At 36.1% G+C, this 19,848-nt stretch overlaps 1 protein-coding gene across 1 annotated transcript in view; it reads right to left on the bottom strand.

Annotated features, from left to right (window-relative positions):
- Adad1 (adenosine deaminase domain containing 1) overlaps positions 1-19,459 on the bottom strand; it is a 44,683-nt gene extending 25,224 nt beyond the window's left edge. The window contains exons 1-6 of the mRNA XM_015478951.2: positions 19,156-19,459; positions 18,203-18,391; positions 16,316-16,483; positions 11,154-11,222; positions 5,180-5,305; positions 554-677 (exon numbers count right to left, since the gene is read on the bottom strand). Coding sequence (XP_015334437.2) covers positions 554-677; positions 5,180-5,305; positions 11,154-11,222; positions 16,316-16,483; positions 18,203-18,391; positions 19,156-19,453 — 974 coding nt within the window. The 5' untranslated portion in view covers positions 19,454-19,459. The remainder of the gene's footprint in view (positions 1-553; positions 678-5,179; positions 5,306-11,153; positions 11,223-16,315; positions 16,484-18,202; positions 18,392-19,155) is intronic.
- Between the last annotated feature and the right edge of the window lie 389 nt (positions 19,460-19,848).

The following is a 19,848-nucleotide window of genomic DNA, read 5'->3' as shown; positions in this document are numbered from 1 at the left end:
TGCAAGGAGCAGAGTGACTGATGAGTTTAGAAAAAGAAACTAGGCATATGTACCTCTGGTCCCTTTCCCTCTCTTTGGTTATCTATCAGCCTGACAGACACCTTACTTAACACTCTGCTAGATGATAAATTACACTTACACATTGTACTCATAAGTTGGAATCTTGTCAGCTTCTGGTGCTATCCTTGGATAAGTACAGCTAATTGAGAGGTGAAATAAAGATCGAGTGTACTGGTGCAAATCTAAAGCTAGACTTTCCAATAACTTTAGTCAGTAAAATGATAGCATTTTTTATCTTAAACTTTAGTACTCTTAAAACTTAGTTCACAAGGACTTAATGGAAGTCACTAAAATTCACATTAGACATTGCAATTACTATAAGATCTACAAAGGTCATCATGAAAATAATTAGATGACTGGGATATGAAGAAACTGTCATATCCTTGGATCAATGATCAGCAAAATTCCAATTTTAAATAAAGATATTTATATATGTTTACTTCAGGCTGAGAGCACTGATATTTGATGACATTAAATATATCCATTACCTTACCTAAGGAGAGACCTTCTTGCTGTAACAATAGCATGAGTGTCATGCAGCACTCTTCCATTTGGCTTTATACACTGGCTGTAATTGTATTCACCTGTGCCTACAGCCACGACTTCATGATGTCCCACTGAAAGGAAGAGGTTAACAGCAGCAAGTTATTCTAACTCTCTTTCCTATGTCCCAACCCCACCTCTAGCCTACCATTTTAACTGGGTAAAACATATTGACCAAAAAGATGGAAAAAATAATTCCATAAATTCAAATAAGATTCTTAGGAGTCTTTTTAAGAAGCAAAATTTAATATCTCAAAAAGGCAGCTGTCTTATATCATGGTTCTTTATCTAAATTTTTGCCACAGAATCAACAGAATCACCAAATATCCTTGAAAATAGGGCTTTCCATCATGCCCCTATTTCCTCCTCCTCTAGATTTATGTGACCTTTTTAAAAGGCTTCATTTGCTATTCTACTTAAAACTGTCTATATAAAATGCCTCTCAAATCCACTCAGATTCTCTATGAACCATACTGTTTTCTCTGTTCTACTCAAACTGTTTTGAAAAGAAACCGTAGGCATTTTCCAGTAGCTTTGCTTCATTCACATTCTGCTGTGCCCACTTGAATTCCCATGAAATTCTATGCTTCCAAAATCCACAATTCAATGGCAGTCTTTCTCACCCCCCACCCCATAATCTATAGGGCCTTTCAACAGCTACTGACTAATTCATTGTTCTTTTCTCCATAAATATTTCCTTTTAAATATTGTCCTTCTTTTACTTCCGTGATGATTTCAGAAAATCTCTAGTCTTAAGACTCTCAAACAAACTTCAATATACATTTGCAACTACCTGAAGAACTTTTTCTAATTCAACAAAAACTGCTGAGGTCCTAGGAATTATCAGACACTGAAGCAGATGCTAGGATTTACATATGGAGCAAGACATGTCCTCATGAAGCTTCTGGGAGAGGGGGGGAAAAAAAAAGACCAAACAAACCCCAAATTGTGGTAGGCGTATGGAAGGAAACAAATACAGAACTGATGTAAAAAACAATCAAATAATACTTCATGCCAAATAGTTGCATGATCCTTTCCTAATAAGCTGTGGTGTGAGGAGCCAGCAACCACACAAGCACACCATCCTGAGCAGAGAGAGCACCAGAACAGCTGCTCCAGAGCAGGATGGAAGAAATGGCGGCAGTGAGGTTGAAGCAGCACTGTGCACCATGCTGCAGAATCTGCGGGCTCCAACCAAGAGCTATGGGAAAACCCACTGAAGGTAAGGAAGCAAAAAGCATGTGGGGTTCATTCAGGATTACCCTTTCTTTTCTTCACAGCAAAGGAAACAATCGACAGAATGAAAAGGCAACCCACAGAATGGGAGAAAATATTCCACACATACCCAAGGAAACTTTAATATCCTACAATTCATTAAAATAATATTTAAAAATGGATAAAGGACCTGAATAGACTTTTCCAAGGAGGACTTACAAACAGGTGTATTTCTGAAAAGTATTCAACATCACTATTTAGAGACATGGACATCAAAACCCCCAAGATATCCTCACACTGATTACTACGAAGTTATTGTCAAAAAAGTCAAAAGAAGTTTTGGCAAGGATATGGATAAGTGTAAACTGTTGTGAGAAATATAAAAATTAGTATAGTCATTGTGAATAACAAAGTGAAGATTCTTAAGACATAAAAACAGAACTGCTATATGGTCCAGCAATCCCATCCTGGGTATACATACAAAGGAAACAAGATCCTGAAGGGATATCTGAACTCCTATGTTCACTGCAGCACAATTCACAGTAGGCAAGGTATTAACAACATCCCAAAGTGTATGTCAACACATGAACTGATAAACTGATCTATGTATACACACTTTATCTCACATTTTATGTGTGTGTGTGTATGTGTGTACTACAACTATTCAACCTTAAGAAAATATTGGGCTGGGGATGTAATTCAGTGGTGGAATGCTTGCCTAGCATACATGAGGTCCTAAGTTCAACACTCATACCACAAAATATAGGAAATCTTATTTGCAATGACATAAATGAAACTGGAACATATTATACTAAATGAAATAAGCCAGACACAGAAGGACAAATATTGCATGATCTTATTTGTATATGGAATATATAATCTACAAAATGGGGGTTATTAGTGATAAGGACATGAGTAATGGGGAGATACTGGTCAAAGGATATAAACTGCAGTTATGATTAAATTCTGGAAACCTAATGTATACCCTGGTGAGACTACAGTTAATAACATTGTATTCTAAAGATTTGTGGCCAGTTTGGGGGAGGGAGGGCGGAGGGCAGGTAAACCTAGAGAGTATTGGTATGATAGAAAAACCAAGTTATGGTAAAACTGTGTTGACTGTCTCTAGAAAGTCATGTGAACAGGTAACAAAATCCACTAGATTTTGCAACATGCAGTTAAGGGCAGCCTTGATAAGACTAGTTTCCAGGCTCAAGAGAGCAGGTGTTATACTATTATCAATTTTAGAAGAGAAAAAAGCTAAACTGGAGTAGAGTTAGACACAGGAGCTGTAAGTAATTTAAGTTTGGCTACAAAATCAGATAAAAGGATGAGTGTGGATTTAAGTAGGAAAGGTACCAAGGGTTTAAAGGGTTTTTTTGTTGTTGTTTTATTTCCAAGACACAAGTTTGGGTAGACAGTTTTCCATACTACTGGAAAGATGAAAGCAATGTGTATTATTCAGGGACACCTGGGACAGACTCTGCTTTCATCCCTAGAAGAGGGAATACGGACCTTTGAGTGCAGACTATGACTCCAGAACTAGGTCTATAAACCTCTCCTAAGTGGAATTATGCAATGTCAGGAAAGTTCTAGAATGAATGGTGATGTAAGCTGTTATGAGGGGACGAAACTCAGCCAAGAATTCAGCTTTTTTCCCTCTTCTGTTATTTGACCTGAACTGCTTCTGAAAGAAACTGAAGATTGATAATACACGAAAAAAGAGGATATAACCAAAAGAAAAATTCATCAAGATGTAGAGGAAATGGAATCCAAATTTTCATGAAAGAATTAACCTATAAAAGGAGATTTCCTCCTCCATGGTTACAGGAGAAAAATACAAATACAGGAAAGTATACAGGCAAGGGAGAGACAAATGATTGGATCTGACAGTTTCTTATAGACCCAATTAAAAGTAATGAGTGGTAAAGTGCTTGCCTAGCACATGTAAGGCCCTGGGTTCTATCCTTAGCACCACATATAAATAAATAAATAAAAACGTAAAGTTTTTTTTTAAAAAAAGTAATGAGGCATGGAAATAAAATCTAAGAATATATTTTCTATATGTCCTGTGAGTTACTCCGAGAATGCTGGCTTGATTTCACTCAGGCTTCCCCATCCCATATTTTCTAAAACTACATTTATCATTCTCCCACGTTCTCTACCCAATCTCACACCAGCTTCTAGACCACTTTGTATAAGGTAAACTATTTTCCTATGTAAACTTGAAATGACACTTTTTTATTCATCTTATTTCATCTATCATTCATCATTGCCTTCATTTTATCTTATCTATTTTGAAATATAAACTCCTTCCTGTTCTTGTCCATCTCAATCCTAATGTAGGCACTCTATCACAATCACCTAAATTGTGATTCCTTAATTCAGGTTCAACTCCCATTTTTTTTTTAAAAAATGGTTTGTTACCAATTATTACTTAGGCATTTACTTTAATTACCACAAATAAAATTTATTGACTACTAAATGCCAACTACTGTGTATTAAATAAATTTACATTATCATATCTAATTCTAACAACCCTATGAGTGGGTGTTAGTTTCTATTCTACTCATATTTGTAGAAATAAGAAAATTGAAGCAGAGATGACTAGAATATAACTTGCCTAAATTGAAGTTGCAGAGCTGATACTAATCTTCCCAACAATTACAGTACAGTCTCTATCCCTGTAAAATCTTTCATAGATTACTACCATACCTAACATCTGACTAGTTCTTAAGCCACTTCATAATCTGGCCCCATTTTATAAGCTAACTACACTGTGTATTGCTCCTGTACATATACTACTCCGTACTAGCAATAAATTTATCTGCTCATTGTTTCATTTTTCCATTGCTCTCTTCCCTCATGCTTTCTTCTCTCCCCCCAATTTTTATTTTACTCTATTCAAACCTTATGAATGCTTAATTCATGGGTTAGTATAAAACTCAAATGCTTAATGATCAACCCAGAACATAAAAGGACAAAAAAAGATAATTAGAATTGCAATGTCACAACATCTGTATTTTACTATTTTTTAATTGAAAATGAAGATGCTAATTTTTATAGTCCCTTTTAATGTTTGTTAAAATGAGGATTAGATTTTGGGATGGTAGTGGTTAAGGTTTAAAATGTTAAGCCTTTTTATCATTTTTCAGTTCTGATTCCTGGTCAGGATGTTTAATCTCTGTATTTGAGAAGATTTGTGTTTATTGAATGACTCACACCTACTAGAAAAGGTCACTTTAAATCAATGCAAAATCATGGTCAATAGAGGCAAAGATAGTTAACTAAAATATTACTAAAGTACAGTTTAGATCAATTAGTTTTTATACAAACTAATGTCCCAAATATCTGGACTTACCTCTTTCAATTATAAAAGCAGCCAATGAATTGCTACATTTCAGATACTGTGAATGACTAGAAATTAGTTGATTAAATGTTTCTTTAACAATCTGTGAAATCTTTGCATACTGGATATGTCTCCCTTCTAGAAAAAATTTAAAAGCAATATGAATTTGAAGAACATTTGTTTTTCCAGAGATGTCTTATTTTTATTATAACTTTAGAATCAAATTCAAATTAGTTAATTTACAAAGACATAAGCAAATTTCTAACATGTCAATTTGGGATTTTAAAATATTCAATTGTAAAAGAATACAAGTTATTATTGAGTTTTGGATATTTCTTGTAAAAAGACTTGTCAGTACTTACTAGAGGACTATGATTTATACTTTCAGAGTTTACTCTGACAGTCATGTCACAAGGCAATTCTATTGCAGAGGACTGTCTCGCACATTGCAAGATGACCAATATCTTGCCAAATGGCAAAATACTCTCCAGTCATTGTGACAATCAAAATATACTCCTTTAGAATTTGCCCCACTGAGAACCACAGCAAACCACTAAGCATCTAGACTTGATATACTTCTGCATTCGCACTTTAAAGAACTCAACTTTGAAGGAAGGCTAAAACAGTACTAAGGGGGCTAGGGTTGTGGATCAGTGGCAAAGCGCTTGCCTAGCATGTGTGGGGCACTGGGTTCAATTCTCAACACTGCATATAAATAAAGGTCCACTGATAACTTTATATATATATATAACTTAAAAAACACTTTTGAGAAACTAGGATCATACTAGAACAATTTATAAATAATAAACATCAATGAGTTGCTTTGAGATTCTAGGCCCTGATCATGTTCCTTTGTGTATATATAATTGTGTACTCCTAGTAAAGACTCATTAGAGAATGAGTTGCAGCAGCACTTAATACACCGTTTCTCCAAGTTTGGTCAAAAACTAATGATGGCTCTTGTTATCGCATGTTTCATGGTGTATACTGATAGTCTATCAAGGGCTCACATCCACTGAATTAAAAAAATGGAATAATTTTGCTCTCATGTACTACATATATTTCAAGTGTACAATTATAATTTCTGTACAAATTCTTATTTCCTTAATAACCACTATCATCTAAAAGGCACAAGTGCTGAAGTATGTTAGCAAGTCTCAATACTCTCCTAACTGGATACACTATTTTTCAGGTACCCTATTTATATGTTCGTAATTACAGGAAACTTGCATTTTGTTAATCAATACTCTATTTGTGGCAAAACAGGCAAATGCATATTATCAAAAATTTAAACACTTGAAAAATTAATCACAAAAATGGAGCTCTGAGAAAGCAGAATGGACTAGTACCTCTTTATTACAAAACTCATGGTACAGAATATGCAGTTTCCACTTCATGTTTAAAAAAAACAAAAACGATTTTTTATTCTTTTTCAAAACAAGGTATACATTCACAAGTTTTCCTTTCCAGATACAAAACCACTATTACCAGTTTCTTAAGGTTATTTTAAGAAACAATGTATAAATGTAAACATGAATCATTAAAAAAATAACTAGGGTATGCTAAACGCCACTCTTCACATTACTTTTATCTTGGACATCAAAAGAGACATTAGTGTTATTTCACTCTTATTAATGGTTCCACAAAATGAAATGGACTGTAATTTATTCAACCATGTCCTATGCAGTTAGTAATTAGTTTGTGACGATATAGAAAAATACATAATACTAACCAAATAAGAATTATGCATGTGGCAAGAAAATGTTTAAAAATATCAAAAAATATTTGGGAATCAATATACCAACGGGAGATAGGGATGGGGATACAGCTCAATGGTAGAGCGCTTGCCTAGCATGTTTAAAGTCCAGGGTTTGACTCCAGCATTGCAAATAACAGCCCCTACACACACCCCAATACACCAGTATACGTCTTGATCTTAGTATTAAATGAAATAACAAATATTATGAATATAATTAGTTGCTCCCTGAATATCTTCTTAGCACATGTATGAAGGAAGTACAATACTGTTTTCCCTATGCGTGTGTCCTAATTGCTGAGGAAGTAAAATAGTCTCACAAGTTATTGGGAATGAAGGAGGAAGTAAACAGATGACACACACAATGTCAGTTAACAATTTTTTTTTTACTACAAGTTGTTAATTTCAAGTGTTATTCAAATATCATGAGTGACCTAAACCTATCTTCAGAGCCAAAATGCTTCTATTTTTAGTGAAAACACAGTCCAGTTAGAATCATACAGCAAGGTAAATAGGCTGTGAAAGACTATTTAATAACTGGACCATCAGAGAGTACTAAGATTTTTATCATTCTCAAAGCTTTTTTTCCCCTTTCTTTCAAAAGCTGTAACACAGCTCCTGTTTTACCCCAAGGTTAAAGGATGATGTTTTGCTCTCCTTTTTCTGATACTTGACTCCTGCCCTAAGCTTTGCAAAGCATAATCTATTCCTATTTTTTACTGAAACTACATATTCCTCATTCACAGTTAACACAATCTGTTATTGCCCATTCTTGAGATCTATTTCATTAGTCATTAAAAATGTCCACAAAGGCTGAAAGACAAGAGCCTCTTTCCATATTAAGAAGTCACTGCTGTAGGACTGACCCCTCATGGCTCTTCTGGTTCATCAGTTCCAGTGACTGTTAAGTCAAGTGACCATATCTAACTACTAGTGGATTTGTCCTTTGAATGTGTGTATTTTCCTTGGCCTGGTTCTTTACTCAATGTCAAGCATACAAATGTGTGAAGCCTTTTTCATTGCCTTAGAAAAACAATGGAAGACAAAGGTCACATAAAAAATTTCAAATCCTAACTTCCAGACCTGGAAAATGGAAGAATGGCTTTTTTTTCTTTTTTCACTTTACAAACATTACAAACTTTAAAATCTGCAGTATGACATGTTGTCAATGGAGAAATTCAAGAAAAAATTTCTGCTTTCAAGGAGATTAACAGTCTAACAGGAAAAGGACATTAACAACTACCATACGATATTGAAAGTGATGAGTCATTATAATAAAATAAAAAAGTTACTGTTTAAGTGAGCACCTACTGTGTGTCAGGCACTAATCTAGTATTTCATATGTATGAATTCATTTAATCCTCACAGTAGCTCTATGAGATAATTACTGTAATGGCCACTTTACAAATGACAAAATTCAAGTATACAAAGAAGTAACTGAGAGAAGAACACACAACTAGTAACTTTAAGTTGTAATTTTCCTAGGCTTGAGTGATTGTAACTGGCTTTAAAACAAAGTAAATAGATTATTTGAAATGAATGTGCCAAATGACATCAAGCACCAGAAAGCCACTGGTTTACATTAATAACCAGAATAATCAGAACAAAGAATTCTTAAAAAAAAAAAAAAAAAAAAATGGAACGAGAGAGGAAGAGATCCCCACCCAGTGCTTAAGTTTCCTACCCAAACCTATTGAAGACCTCAGAGTCAGCATCTTCTGGAGTCCAGCTGCTGGAGATTCCCACATTTGTATCTTTCTTCCTGACTTTTCACCTAAGCTGCAAATGCATAGATCCAATCACCTGATTGTAGGTCAGGGCATCTCAAACTTTACACAGACAAACTGAAATCAGGACTCACATGGGCCTTACTCCATGTACGCATGTTCATGTCCCAGCCTCTGAGTCTCACGTATCATTCAGTTCAAGCCCAAAAGCGAGAGTCACCCACAATTCCTCAACTATTCCAACTAACACGTGCACACGAGGGCGCGGCACGCGCGCGCGCACACACACACACACACACACACACCACACACACTAGTAGCAGCAGCAGCAAAGCCACACAGCCTTTTAAAAATGAAGTGAAACTCATAGCTGCTCAGAGCCCTCAGGGCCTCCACACTTGATCATGCCAGCCTTTTTCCTCTTCCCATTTTTTCTTCTCTCTGACCTGTCTTTGCACTGGACAAAGGAGCTCTCTCCTGAGCAAGGAACTTTCAGTGTATTTGTGTATGTGTGTGCATGTACTGGGGAGAGGAGGTTGCAGGGCACGGCAAGGGGAGGCTCAGCTGGGAGAGGCAGCAAGTGGAGGGGAGAGTTTCCAGGGGCAGAGTGTGGGGGCCACTCCTGGCAGCTGGGTGAACATGCCTGCCCCATCCTCCCTTCTACCTCTCAGATGTTACTTCAGGCCCAGCCTCTGTGCTGCTGCCTCCTTTCAGTCCCACTTTTATGTCTGCATGGCTCTCAATTAAGTCTGTGTATGCAGCAGACTTCATTCCCCTCAAGCAATTCTCTGCACAAGTCATGGGCAGCAGGCTGGCCACAGGAACTTTGGTGAGAGGAAAATCTAGCTTTGGTGAGTGATCCAAGAATCTGTCTCTCTGCTATTCTATATCTCTGCTATTTACTATAAGAGTAGCACATACTTGTTATAAGAAATGCTAACGTCGTGGAAAAAAAATGTAATTTGAAAGTGGGACAGTCAATATCAATCAGGGTCCCAACAGAAAACAGATGGCACACTCAAAAGTATCTTCTCAGAAAAGACTAATAAAGGTACTCAGTGCAAGCAGATGCCAGGAGGGTAAGGGTAGCCCAGTACAAAGTCAGTGAGTGCTGGGCCCAGGGCACCCCTAGACAGAGCTCCAACCTTCAACCATCAGAGACCTGAGTGACCTGGTCAGGTCACATGTGTTAGAGACATTGCAGTGAACAGAGGTTGCTTTATGGAATGGAATTCTAGGAGGCTGTGTGGAAACCTGATGTCCCCTTTGGACCTAACCCCCACTCTCTTGGCTCTGGCCTCTGTCTGGAACCCCACCCCTCAGGCACCGTTCTCTGTATTATCCGCAGATGATGGGCCAGTGGGAAGAGATGAGGTTAGGAGATCTATTCCTGGAACCTCCTGGCCAGGTCACTCAGGTCTCTGATGGTTGAAGGTTGGAGCTCTGTCTAGGGGTGCCCTGGGCACAGCACTCACTGACTTTGTACTGGGCTACCCTTACCCTCCTGGCATCTGCTTGCACTGAGTACCTTTATTAGTCTTTTTTGAGAAGATACTTTTGAGTGTGCCATCTGTTTTCTGTTGGGATCCTGATTGATATCGACTGTCCCACTTTCAAATTACATTTTTCCACGATGTTAGCATTTCTTGTAACAAGTATGTGCTATCCTTGTAGTAAATAAATAGCAGAGATATAGAATAGCAGCATTCAGTGCTCCCCTTCAGAGTTCACTTGGTTCACTCTGAGTTCAGGTTTCAACCCTGACAGGGACATAAGCTCTCCCAGCTCTAGCATCTGTGTATAAAAAATTCCTATGGGGACAATTTAATTCTGTGAGTTGTAAGGATACCTAAAGAATTTGCTGAGACCAACTCAATTCACAGTCTACAGTGGGAGCTTCAAACCCAGGATGGTATTTAGCATCCTTTTTAGAATGCTGTAAGAATGATGTAATGTCTGTGTGATAAGATGAAGCGAGGTGACTGACATAGGCAATTTGATGTAGCATTAGGATATTATGAAAGGGTTACTTGAACACAAGTACTACAATACTGTGACCAATCAAACTGATAACCAAGGTGTGGTACTAATAGGTGTGTAGCATATACAGTGAGAATACACTAGACAAAGGAATGATTCACATTCCAGGAGTGATGGAGTAGAACAGTGCAAGAATTCATCACATTGCTACCAATACAATCTAAATTTTGTAAATTGTTTCTGGAATTTTCCATTTAATGTTTTCAAACCATGGTTGACTGNTTTAAAAAAAAAAAAAAAAAAAAAAAAAAAAAAAGCAATTACATAAAATTGATGAACTATCTTATAAGAGGAAACTCCTTCCTTTAATCTCTCCTCTTCTCATTTCTCTCATTTTTAGCATAGAAATTTTCCTTTTGTTTTACAGAGGTGTAAATAATATACATTTAATACCTATGCATATTAATTATAATTTTAATTGAGTTAATCTTCTAAAAAAGAACATCACAAAGGACTTTCCTACCATAATGTACTTTTGAAACATAAGCTGGTTCAGGTGTAACAACAGGTTCTGCAGGGATAGGAGGAGGACCTGCAAACAAAACATCAGGAAACATGAAACTTCAATATTCCAGACAGCTAACACACTACTATTCTGTAATGATAGTAATCCAAGAATGATTATTTCCTGTATACTTCCACGAACTCTAGATCATTGAATGCTCATTAGCTCAGCCTTGATAAAGTATTTTGCATTTTGATACCAGATATGCAAACAAGTTTGAATTTCTTACATAGATTGCTTTGTAAAAGTTGCAACATTGTGCAAACCAAACCAGTCTTTTTTGATACTTATGAACAGTTTTCTATTTATAATACTGTAGAAAATATTTTAAATGAATATTCTATTAAAAATGAATAAAAATTATCATTTTAAATACTATTTTACCAGGCTATTTTCTAGGAGAATGCGTCAAAGTTCTCAATGCTTTTAGAGCCATTCCTTGCAACTGCTTTCCAATTCAGTCCCCAAAGTTAAGGAATCCAAAAAACAAGAACATGACACTAAATCAGAGGGACAACCAACCAACCAACCAACCAAACAAACAAAAAAAAAAACAAGTGACATGGATCCAGAAGCTAAGATCCCAATTAAAGTAGCCAATCTCTTAAAAATCATTCACAAAGACAAAGTACTCTAGACTAAAATTTGAGTAAGATGGTAAACTGAGCAAAGAACTAGTGATAATGTTACCTTAGGGCTCATATTAGAGAAACGCTAACTATAGTTAAGTTTATACACCCAGACTTGAGAAAAGCAGAACCTTAAACACTCAGAGAAAGATGGATTCAATTCTATTTACTTGAGTGAGTGTGGCTAAGTAGATATTAAGCCCTGTTTATTATGCACAAATAATCTCAATAAAGAAATAAAACCAGACTGCACAAAATGTTCTGCATTTTAAAATGCCATGTAAAAATAGTTGAAAAAATTTTGAAATAAAAAGAAGTTGGAGGATTCAAACATCTTAATTTCAAAACTTACTCCAAGGCTAATTAAAATAGGATATTACTGGCATAGAGACAGACATATAGATCAGACAACCCAGAAATAAACCCGTGCATATATGGTCACATGATTTTTAACGAAAGTGCCAAGGGCAATATTTTCAACAAATAACACAGGGAGAATTGGGTATCCATATGCAATAGAGTGAAGTTGGATCCTTTCATCATATGCAAAAAATTTGAAATGGATCAAAGATCTAAACATAAGAGCTAAAACTATAAAACTCTAGAAGAAAACAGGGGAAAAGCTTCAAGACATTAAATATGGCAATGATTTTTTGGATATGACAAAAGACACAGGCAACAACAAAAAAAGATTGAACTTTGTCAAAATTAAAAACTTATACAGAAAAGGACACTATCAACAGAAAAAGAAACCTGCAGAATGGGGAAAACATTTTAGCAAATTTGATAACTGTTTGATATCCAGAATGGAGAAATTCTTAAACTCAACAACAAAAAACAGCCTAGTTGAAAAATAAACAAAGGACTTGAATAGATACTTCTCTAAAGCAGACAGACCTATGTCCAACAAGACATGAAAAGATGCTTCACATCATTAACTACTAGGGAAATAAAGTAAAGCCCACAATAAAATACCACTTTTCACATCCATTAGGATTAGCTCATAGTAAAACACAAAAAATAAGTAAAAAACAAGGATGTGGAGAAATTGGAACTCTTATGCACAGCTGATAGGAATAAAATGGTTTAGCCATTATAGAAAACAGTATGGTGATTTCTCAAAAAATTAAAAACTTATCAAATGATCCAGCAATTTCACTTCTGGGTATATAACTGAAAGAACTGAAGGCAGGATATCAACAAGATATCTATACACAATAATCACAACAACAAAAATTCAGAAGAGTCAAAAAAATGTAAGCAACCCAAATGTCCATCAACAGAAAAATGGATAAATAAAATGCGGAATACACATGAATATTGTTGAGCACTTAAAAGCAAAGAAATTCTGACACGTACAACAACCTAGATGAACCTTGAGGACATTATCCTAGGTGAAATAAACCAGTTGCAGAAGAAAAAGCAAACAAATTCTACCCGATTTCTCTTACAGAGACACAAAGTAGCATGGTGATTGTCAAGGGCTTAGGGAAGAGACAGGGAGTTGTTATTTAATGCATGTATAATTTCAGTTTTGTAAGAGGAAGAATTCTGGATATTAGGGGCTGGGGTTGTGGCTCAGGGGTAGAACACTTGCCTAGCATGTATGAGGCACTGGGTTCCATCTTCAGGACCACAAAAAAATAAAGGCATTGTGTCCATCCACAACTAAAAATATTTTTTAAAAATTCTGGATATTGGTTGAATAACAAAGTGAATGGATTTAATACTGCTGAACTGTACCTTTAAAATGGTTAAGATGGTAAATTTGAAGTATATTTTACAATTAAATTTTTTTTTGTTTCTGGGGATTGAACTCAGGGGCACTTTACCACTTAGCTACATCCCCGCTCCTTTGTGAGTCAGGGTATCCCTAAGTTGCTGAGGGTTTTGCCAAGTTGTTGAAACTGACCTTGAACCTTCTTCAGTCTCCCAAGTTGCTGAAATTATAGGCATGCGCCACCATGCCTGGAAAAATTTTTTAAATGATTAAAAAGTCAATAAACTTAAAAATCAGACTCTTACAACATGTCAAAAAGTATTAGATTTTCAAGACTTAATAGAATCAATCACATCATCCTTGAGAAGAATTTATATGGTTAACAAAATCTACTTAAAAATACTGGAAAAAAGATACACAAAAGAATCTTCAGGGGGCTGTGGCTGTGGCTCAGCGGTAGTGCACTTGCCTGGCATGTGTGAGGTACTGGGTTCAAGTCTCATTACCACATATAAATAAATAAATAAAATAAAAGTCTATCAACATCTAAAAAAATTTTAAAAAGAATCTTCAAACAGTGATGAGTTTAGAAGTTTGAAAAAATACTAATGATCAGCTTTCAAATTTTTAAGTATAAAAGACAAAAAAAAGATAAAGTCAATAGACAGTAAAGAGAAGAAATCCTCAATTCTTTCTTCTACATCCTTTCTCAAGAAAGGAATTTTTAAACTCAGTTGTTTAAAACAACTACAGGGGAAAGACAACCTTATTATATATTATTTCCCAGTTCTTAAATATGTTTTAACTTGATTTCAGAAAAGTATTTAGCTCTTAGAGGACAGGGGATGGGTCAAGACTACCACAGTTTCTGGAACACAGTATTTCCTAAAAACATTTCTACTGCATGCTATGGTTGGAAGGAAAGCGGGAAAATACTACTGGGGACAAAGTATATGTAGGCAGTTTGATAGCTGATAAAATAATTTTATAAAAGGAATTCCTATTAACAAATGAAAGGAATGTCTTAATATTCTTCATCATAGGTTCTACATTTCACATTTACTTGTTAAATATTCTGGATAGGCAAAGACATAACTATAAAAAAATCTAAATCTTAAGTTATTAAGCCACACGTGGGTAGTATTTATTCATCACAACATAATGCAGTGCTGACCCTGAATAAATACAGATAAGTAAAATTATTAGATAAAGTAAGGATTCAAAATTGTCACAAATGACTTTGTATTATAAAGACAAGTTTCTGGTTGAGTCATTAAATTCCAACTATTAAGTCAAAATATCATCCATATGACAAAAATAGGAAACAAAGAAATCAAGTAGCATGATTGTTAGATAATCTTGATAATACAAATGTTACTTCTAATAAAACATTCTTTGATCATGCCAAAAAACAATTATATACCTAATACAAATTTATTTTCAAAAAACCCAGGATAATTAAAGGTGTTGGACAAACATGAAAAATAACTAGAAGAAACATAAGTATTAGGGAAAAATGCCACCCTTGACCCCCCTGCTGAAAGCAAACCAGAAAACAACCCATATGTACAAAGTAGGACAAAAGGAATAGTTTAAAACTGAATTTTTAACAAAGTGAATTTAGTGATCAATGTTCTTTTGTAGGTCAAATAACATGTAAAAAGTCATACCTGAATAATAAGAATAAAATGACATTTATAATAAGTGTCAAAACTTAAGACATTTACCAAAATCATACCTTGCCCTAAATATTAAATCATAAAAATATAAAAATTAAGAAAATACTCTATCTCTAAATCCAAAATATGACAAGCTATTTGAAAAACAGTGAGAAAAACATTAAAACACACCTCATAAGGTGTGGCCAAATTACTTGTTTTTTATTATTAAATAAACTGCTTTAATTAAACAATAACAATTAAAATATATAAAGAATTTAACTTAAAGAACCTTAAGAAATGAAAGAAAAGCTGCTGGGCTGTGGCTTTAGTAGAATAAACAGACTTGTATTTATCAAGAATGAATTTATAGTCACTGCTTAAAATCAAATTAAGATGTTTTAAAAGTTGCCTCATTTACATGTAAATCAAAACAATTTAACATGAAGCCAATACTGGCAAAAACAATAACAATTTGTTAACATATTCTTCAAACTAATAGTTAATAATAAGACCTACTATCAATTGATTCTGTATTATTCACCAGGCACTGGTTAAGTGTTTTGTATGCATTTAATCTTAGTAACAGTCACAGAATATAGTTAACGTCATTGTTTTTACCTGTCAAATGAAACTTGGGTTTAGAGGGCAATTCATGTGATGGCCCATGGTCAACATTTCAATATTATCAATCTAATTCTGGAATATACATTCTTAATCTATTTGCCATGCTACCTTCAGTTATCATTTTCTTAACTAACAACTATTTTACTAAATCTAATACAGGAAAATTTGTAAACTATGCATTAAATCCCTTTTAGTACTAAATATACAGAATTAAGTGCCTTGGTAAGAATCTAATATATTACACAAAAAACACATTTCAGGATTAGAAATAATTAATAATCTGACAAGTTATCAGTTTAGCCACATTCATAATGACTTGTGGTACTGAAATAAACAAGAGCATTTCGACTACTATTAAATATATCAGTGAATCCAGTAAGTTCTTTTCTGTAGCTACCAAGTAACTCTTCATTAACATCAATCTTTAGGTAATTCCTCCTGGAAAATGATACATTTTCCAAATACTTTGTAATCAAGAGTATTTACCTGATGGTTCTATCATTCTTGGTTCAGGTTCATCCAATTGTAGAAGCTCATCAAGAGCTAACTTTGCTGCATTGGATCTAGACTCCTTTTTATTTTGTCCCAGTCCAGTCTTATACTGAATACCATCCACAACAGCACAAAAAGCAAAATATGGTCCCATAACATTACCTAGAAAAAGAACACAGAATGACTGCTACAGTAACTCACAGTACACTCCTGCAAATAATGTTTGTATATAGGAAAACATTCTAGTAAAAATATTCTGTAAAATTTAGTCTAAAACACCAACCATTCTTTTTATATGGCCAATAAGGGTTTACAACAGAGATAGATGGGCCCATGAACTAGTTTAGAGAATTCAAGAAGCTAGGTTGGCTCCAGATCCAGAGTGAACAACACCGCAACTTTAGAATACATGTCAAGCATGGAGTGACAGGAATCTCATGCCTGGCAATGGTAATCACTCAAATATCTACTGAACAACCAATGAGAGGTACACTGTAGAGACTTCTGTTATTTTATCACTCTTTTTAAAATTGTTAATACAAGGGGAATTTCTCCCACCTTTAGATTACTCTGATCCTTTGATAAGCTCCAGAAACAAGGAATCCCTTTGAAGAAAACTTATGAACATTTCAGGGCATAATGGTAAACAGCTCAATCTACTAGAGCTCAGGGAAGGCTGAGGGTGGGAAACCAGGAGAAAATCCCAAAATACAATAACGAAGATATCCTAAAGAATTAAACTTGATGTCCAGTCCTCCAAAATTTCTAGAATTATTTTTACACTTTTACTTACTGTTCATATTTGCCTAATGAAAACAAAATGGAATTATCTCTTAAAATCACAGATCAATAATTTCTGTTTCAAGTTTTACTTACTGGTATTAGAAACTTTAGGAGCCTAAATCGCTAGTCTTTAGTTATGGATGGCTAGATACAATGACTATGCACATAAATCCAGTATCTTATTTCCTCACATACAATCACATTACATTAACTGTTTTTTTTTTGGTACAGGGGATTGAACACAGGGGCTCTTAACCACTGAGCCATATCTCCAACTCCTTTTATATTTTATTTTGAGAAAGAATCTTGCTAAGTAACTTAGGGCCTTGCAAAATTGCTGAAGCTGGCTTTGAATTCATGATCCTCCTGCCTCAGCCTCGAGAGCCATTGAGATTACAGGCTTGTGCAACCACACCTGGCACATTGTTTTTTAATTTTGCATTAAGGCTTTACCAGGAACTCCTGAGGGCATCTGAGTGAATTGTTTTCCCCCATCTAAGACCTCAATTTCCCGAATTTCTTCCTTCATAATCACCTGTGTTTCAGTTCAAATTTACCAAACCACACAGCATTCTGTATATTTAACAAGTGGCCCAGATGCTTTGTACAAAGGAGATATTATTACACACCAAATCTTTTAATGTGCATTCTGGGTCAAATGCTGAGTCTATAAGTGTCACCTGTTTATAACCCAGGTTCTCAAATTTTACCATGAATCTAAATTACATATAGAGCTTGCTAAAAATATTGATACTCTGGTCTCGACACCAAACCTACCGAATCATACTTCAAACAAAAAATGAACCCATTGGCAATCAATAGGTCATGTTTTTGAGTTATTCTTCCTAGAAAACAACTGATCCACTTGTCTTTCTTATAATGACCAATGGGTTACATTTTCCAGGGACAGTCTGAGAATAACGCAAGAAAGCTAGTAAGTTACACAGAGATTAAGCCCATTTTTTTATAATATAGAATGTGGTGTTTTCTCAATATATCTATTTGTTACCCAAGGTTACTGGCATAGCATCACTTCAGTGTCCATTTACTGGAAAGATATTTTCTAGCACCGTAATAACCAGACAACTTTGCACTTGCCTGTTGTTACAGTCTCCTTTAGGTCAAGCTGAACCCGCTGCATTTGTGCAAACTGGTGCAAGGCCGACACAGGATTTATCTCTCCACGTTTGTATTTCATTATAAATTCCTTAGGTATTTTTTTTGGAGGCAGGACAGGATGTGAAATAGATGAAAGACCTTTGGAAAGCAATGGTTCTGGAAAATTACCTAAAAATAAATGTTTACATGGTCAATTTGGTTAAAATACAAAAGTGAGCAAAAGCATAAAAATCCTCCTCAAAAATGGAAGATACACAATCACATGCATTTTTTTTTGTTTCTACTGTACAGTTTTGGCACACATGACAAGCACAATCTATTATATCTTTTGACATACTAAAACCATTTTGAAAAGAGAAATGTTACCATATTAATACTGAAAATGCATGGAATTTTAGTGATGTCAAGGTCTTCAGAGGCTATGCCTTTTTTTAAAGATGATGTCACTAAGGCTTAGAATGGAGAAAGATCCAGATCTGTGGGGAGTACAACCCAGTTTCTGGGTCTCATCCACTATTTTATACTGCCTGTCATATTCAAACACTACAATAAATTTGAATTTGAATCAAATTCCACTTAATTTTTCAAGTATAAGCCCTTGCTTTATATTTAACACTTGGCTAAGTGATTTCTGGAATACAAACTAGTGTAAATCCAGTCCTTTACCCAAAGCCTCACATCAAAAAGACAATGACACGCTTGAAATGGTTTAGCAGTCAAGGCAGTAATGAGTAGTTAAGGGAGGACTGCGAAAGCTTCTTCAGGCCTCCTAGAGGCTGGGAATCAGCTTAGAGGCCCCAGGTGGGACTCAGCTGCAGAGAAATGTCTACACCTAACATCCAGGGCACACTCAAATCAGAGGCTCAAAGGAACTTATTCCCCTTCCAAGAATCCTAAGAACTGGGGCACGATTACAAATGAAGAAGTCCTACCGGTCACTTGTGTAACCTTGGATGCCATACTCGACAAGCTGCAGCTGTCTGAGGAGGAGTATCCCGCGGATATGGTCACGGTCTGGGCTGATGGCTGAACTGGCAAATTCTTTTTCAGCATCTGAGCAAAACTAGGGACCCTGGAATTCTGAAACCAGTCATTATTGCCAGACGTTTTCTCAGCTACAAACCATGAGAAAATTGGAAGGGGAAGAAAAAAGTAAAATACTGCGAAGCCGAAATACTCGGGGAGAACCCCCAAACCCGTTTCCACAAATGCCTTTTCACACACTCCCATGACCACAGCCAACCCTCTTCAGTCTGCTCGTCGCGTTTCAGCAGGCGCTGACCCCTTGCTTCCCAGGAGAGAGGGGACATGGGCCCGAGGCGACCCCCACCCCCGGGGATGTGGGGCACAGGAAGCCAAGCTGCCCGCTGAAGACTCAGATCATGGGGCTGCGGGGACACGGGAGGACGCCTCCCGCGCAGGCCGAAATCCCCAGAGCTGCGGGGACAACAGAGCTGCGGGGACACCAAGGGGCACCGCAAACTATAGGACTGCGATAACTGCGAGGGGCACCGCCCGCAAACCCCAGGGCTGGAGTCCTTGGGGTCCCCGGGGACGCCGCCCACGCAGGGACACCAGCAAGGCCGGGCAGCAGCGCACGCCCCCTCTCGGCCGACGCCACCCAC

The sequence above is a fragment of the Marmota marmota genome, unplaced genomic scaffold (assembly GCF_001458135.2).
Source record: "Marmota marmota marmota unplaced genomic scaffold, marMar, whole genome shotgun sequence".
Lineage (NCBI taxonomy): Eukaryota > Metazoa > Chordata > Mammalia > Rodentia > Sciuridae > Marmota > Marmota marmota.
The sequence above is the reverse complement of the archived record's forward strand: the minus strand, read 5'-3'. Positions and strand labels throughout refer to the sequence as shown.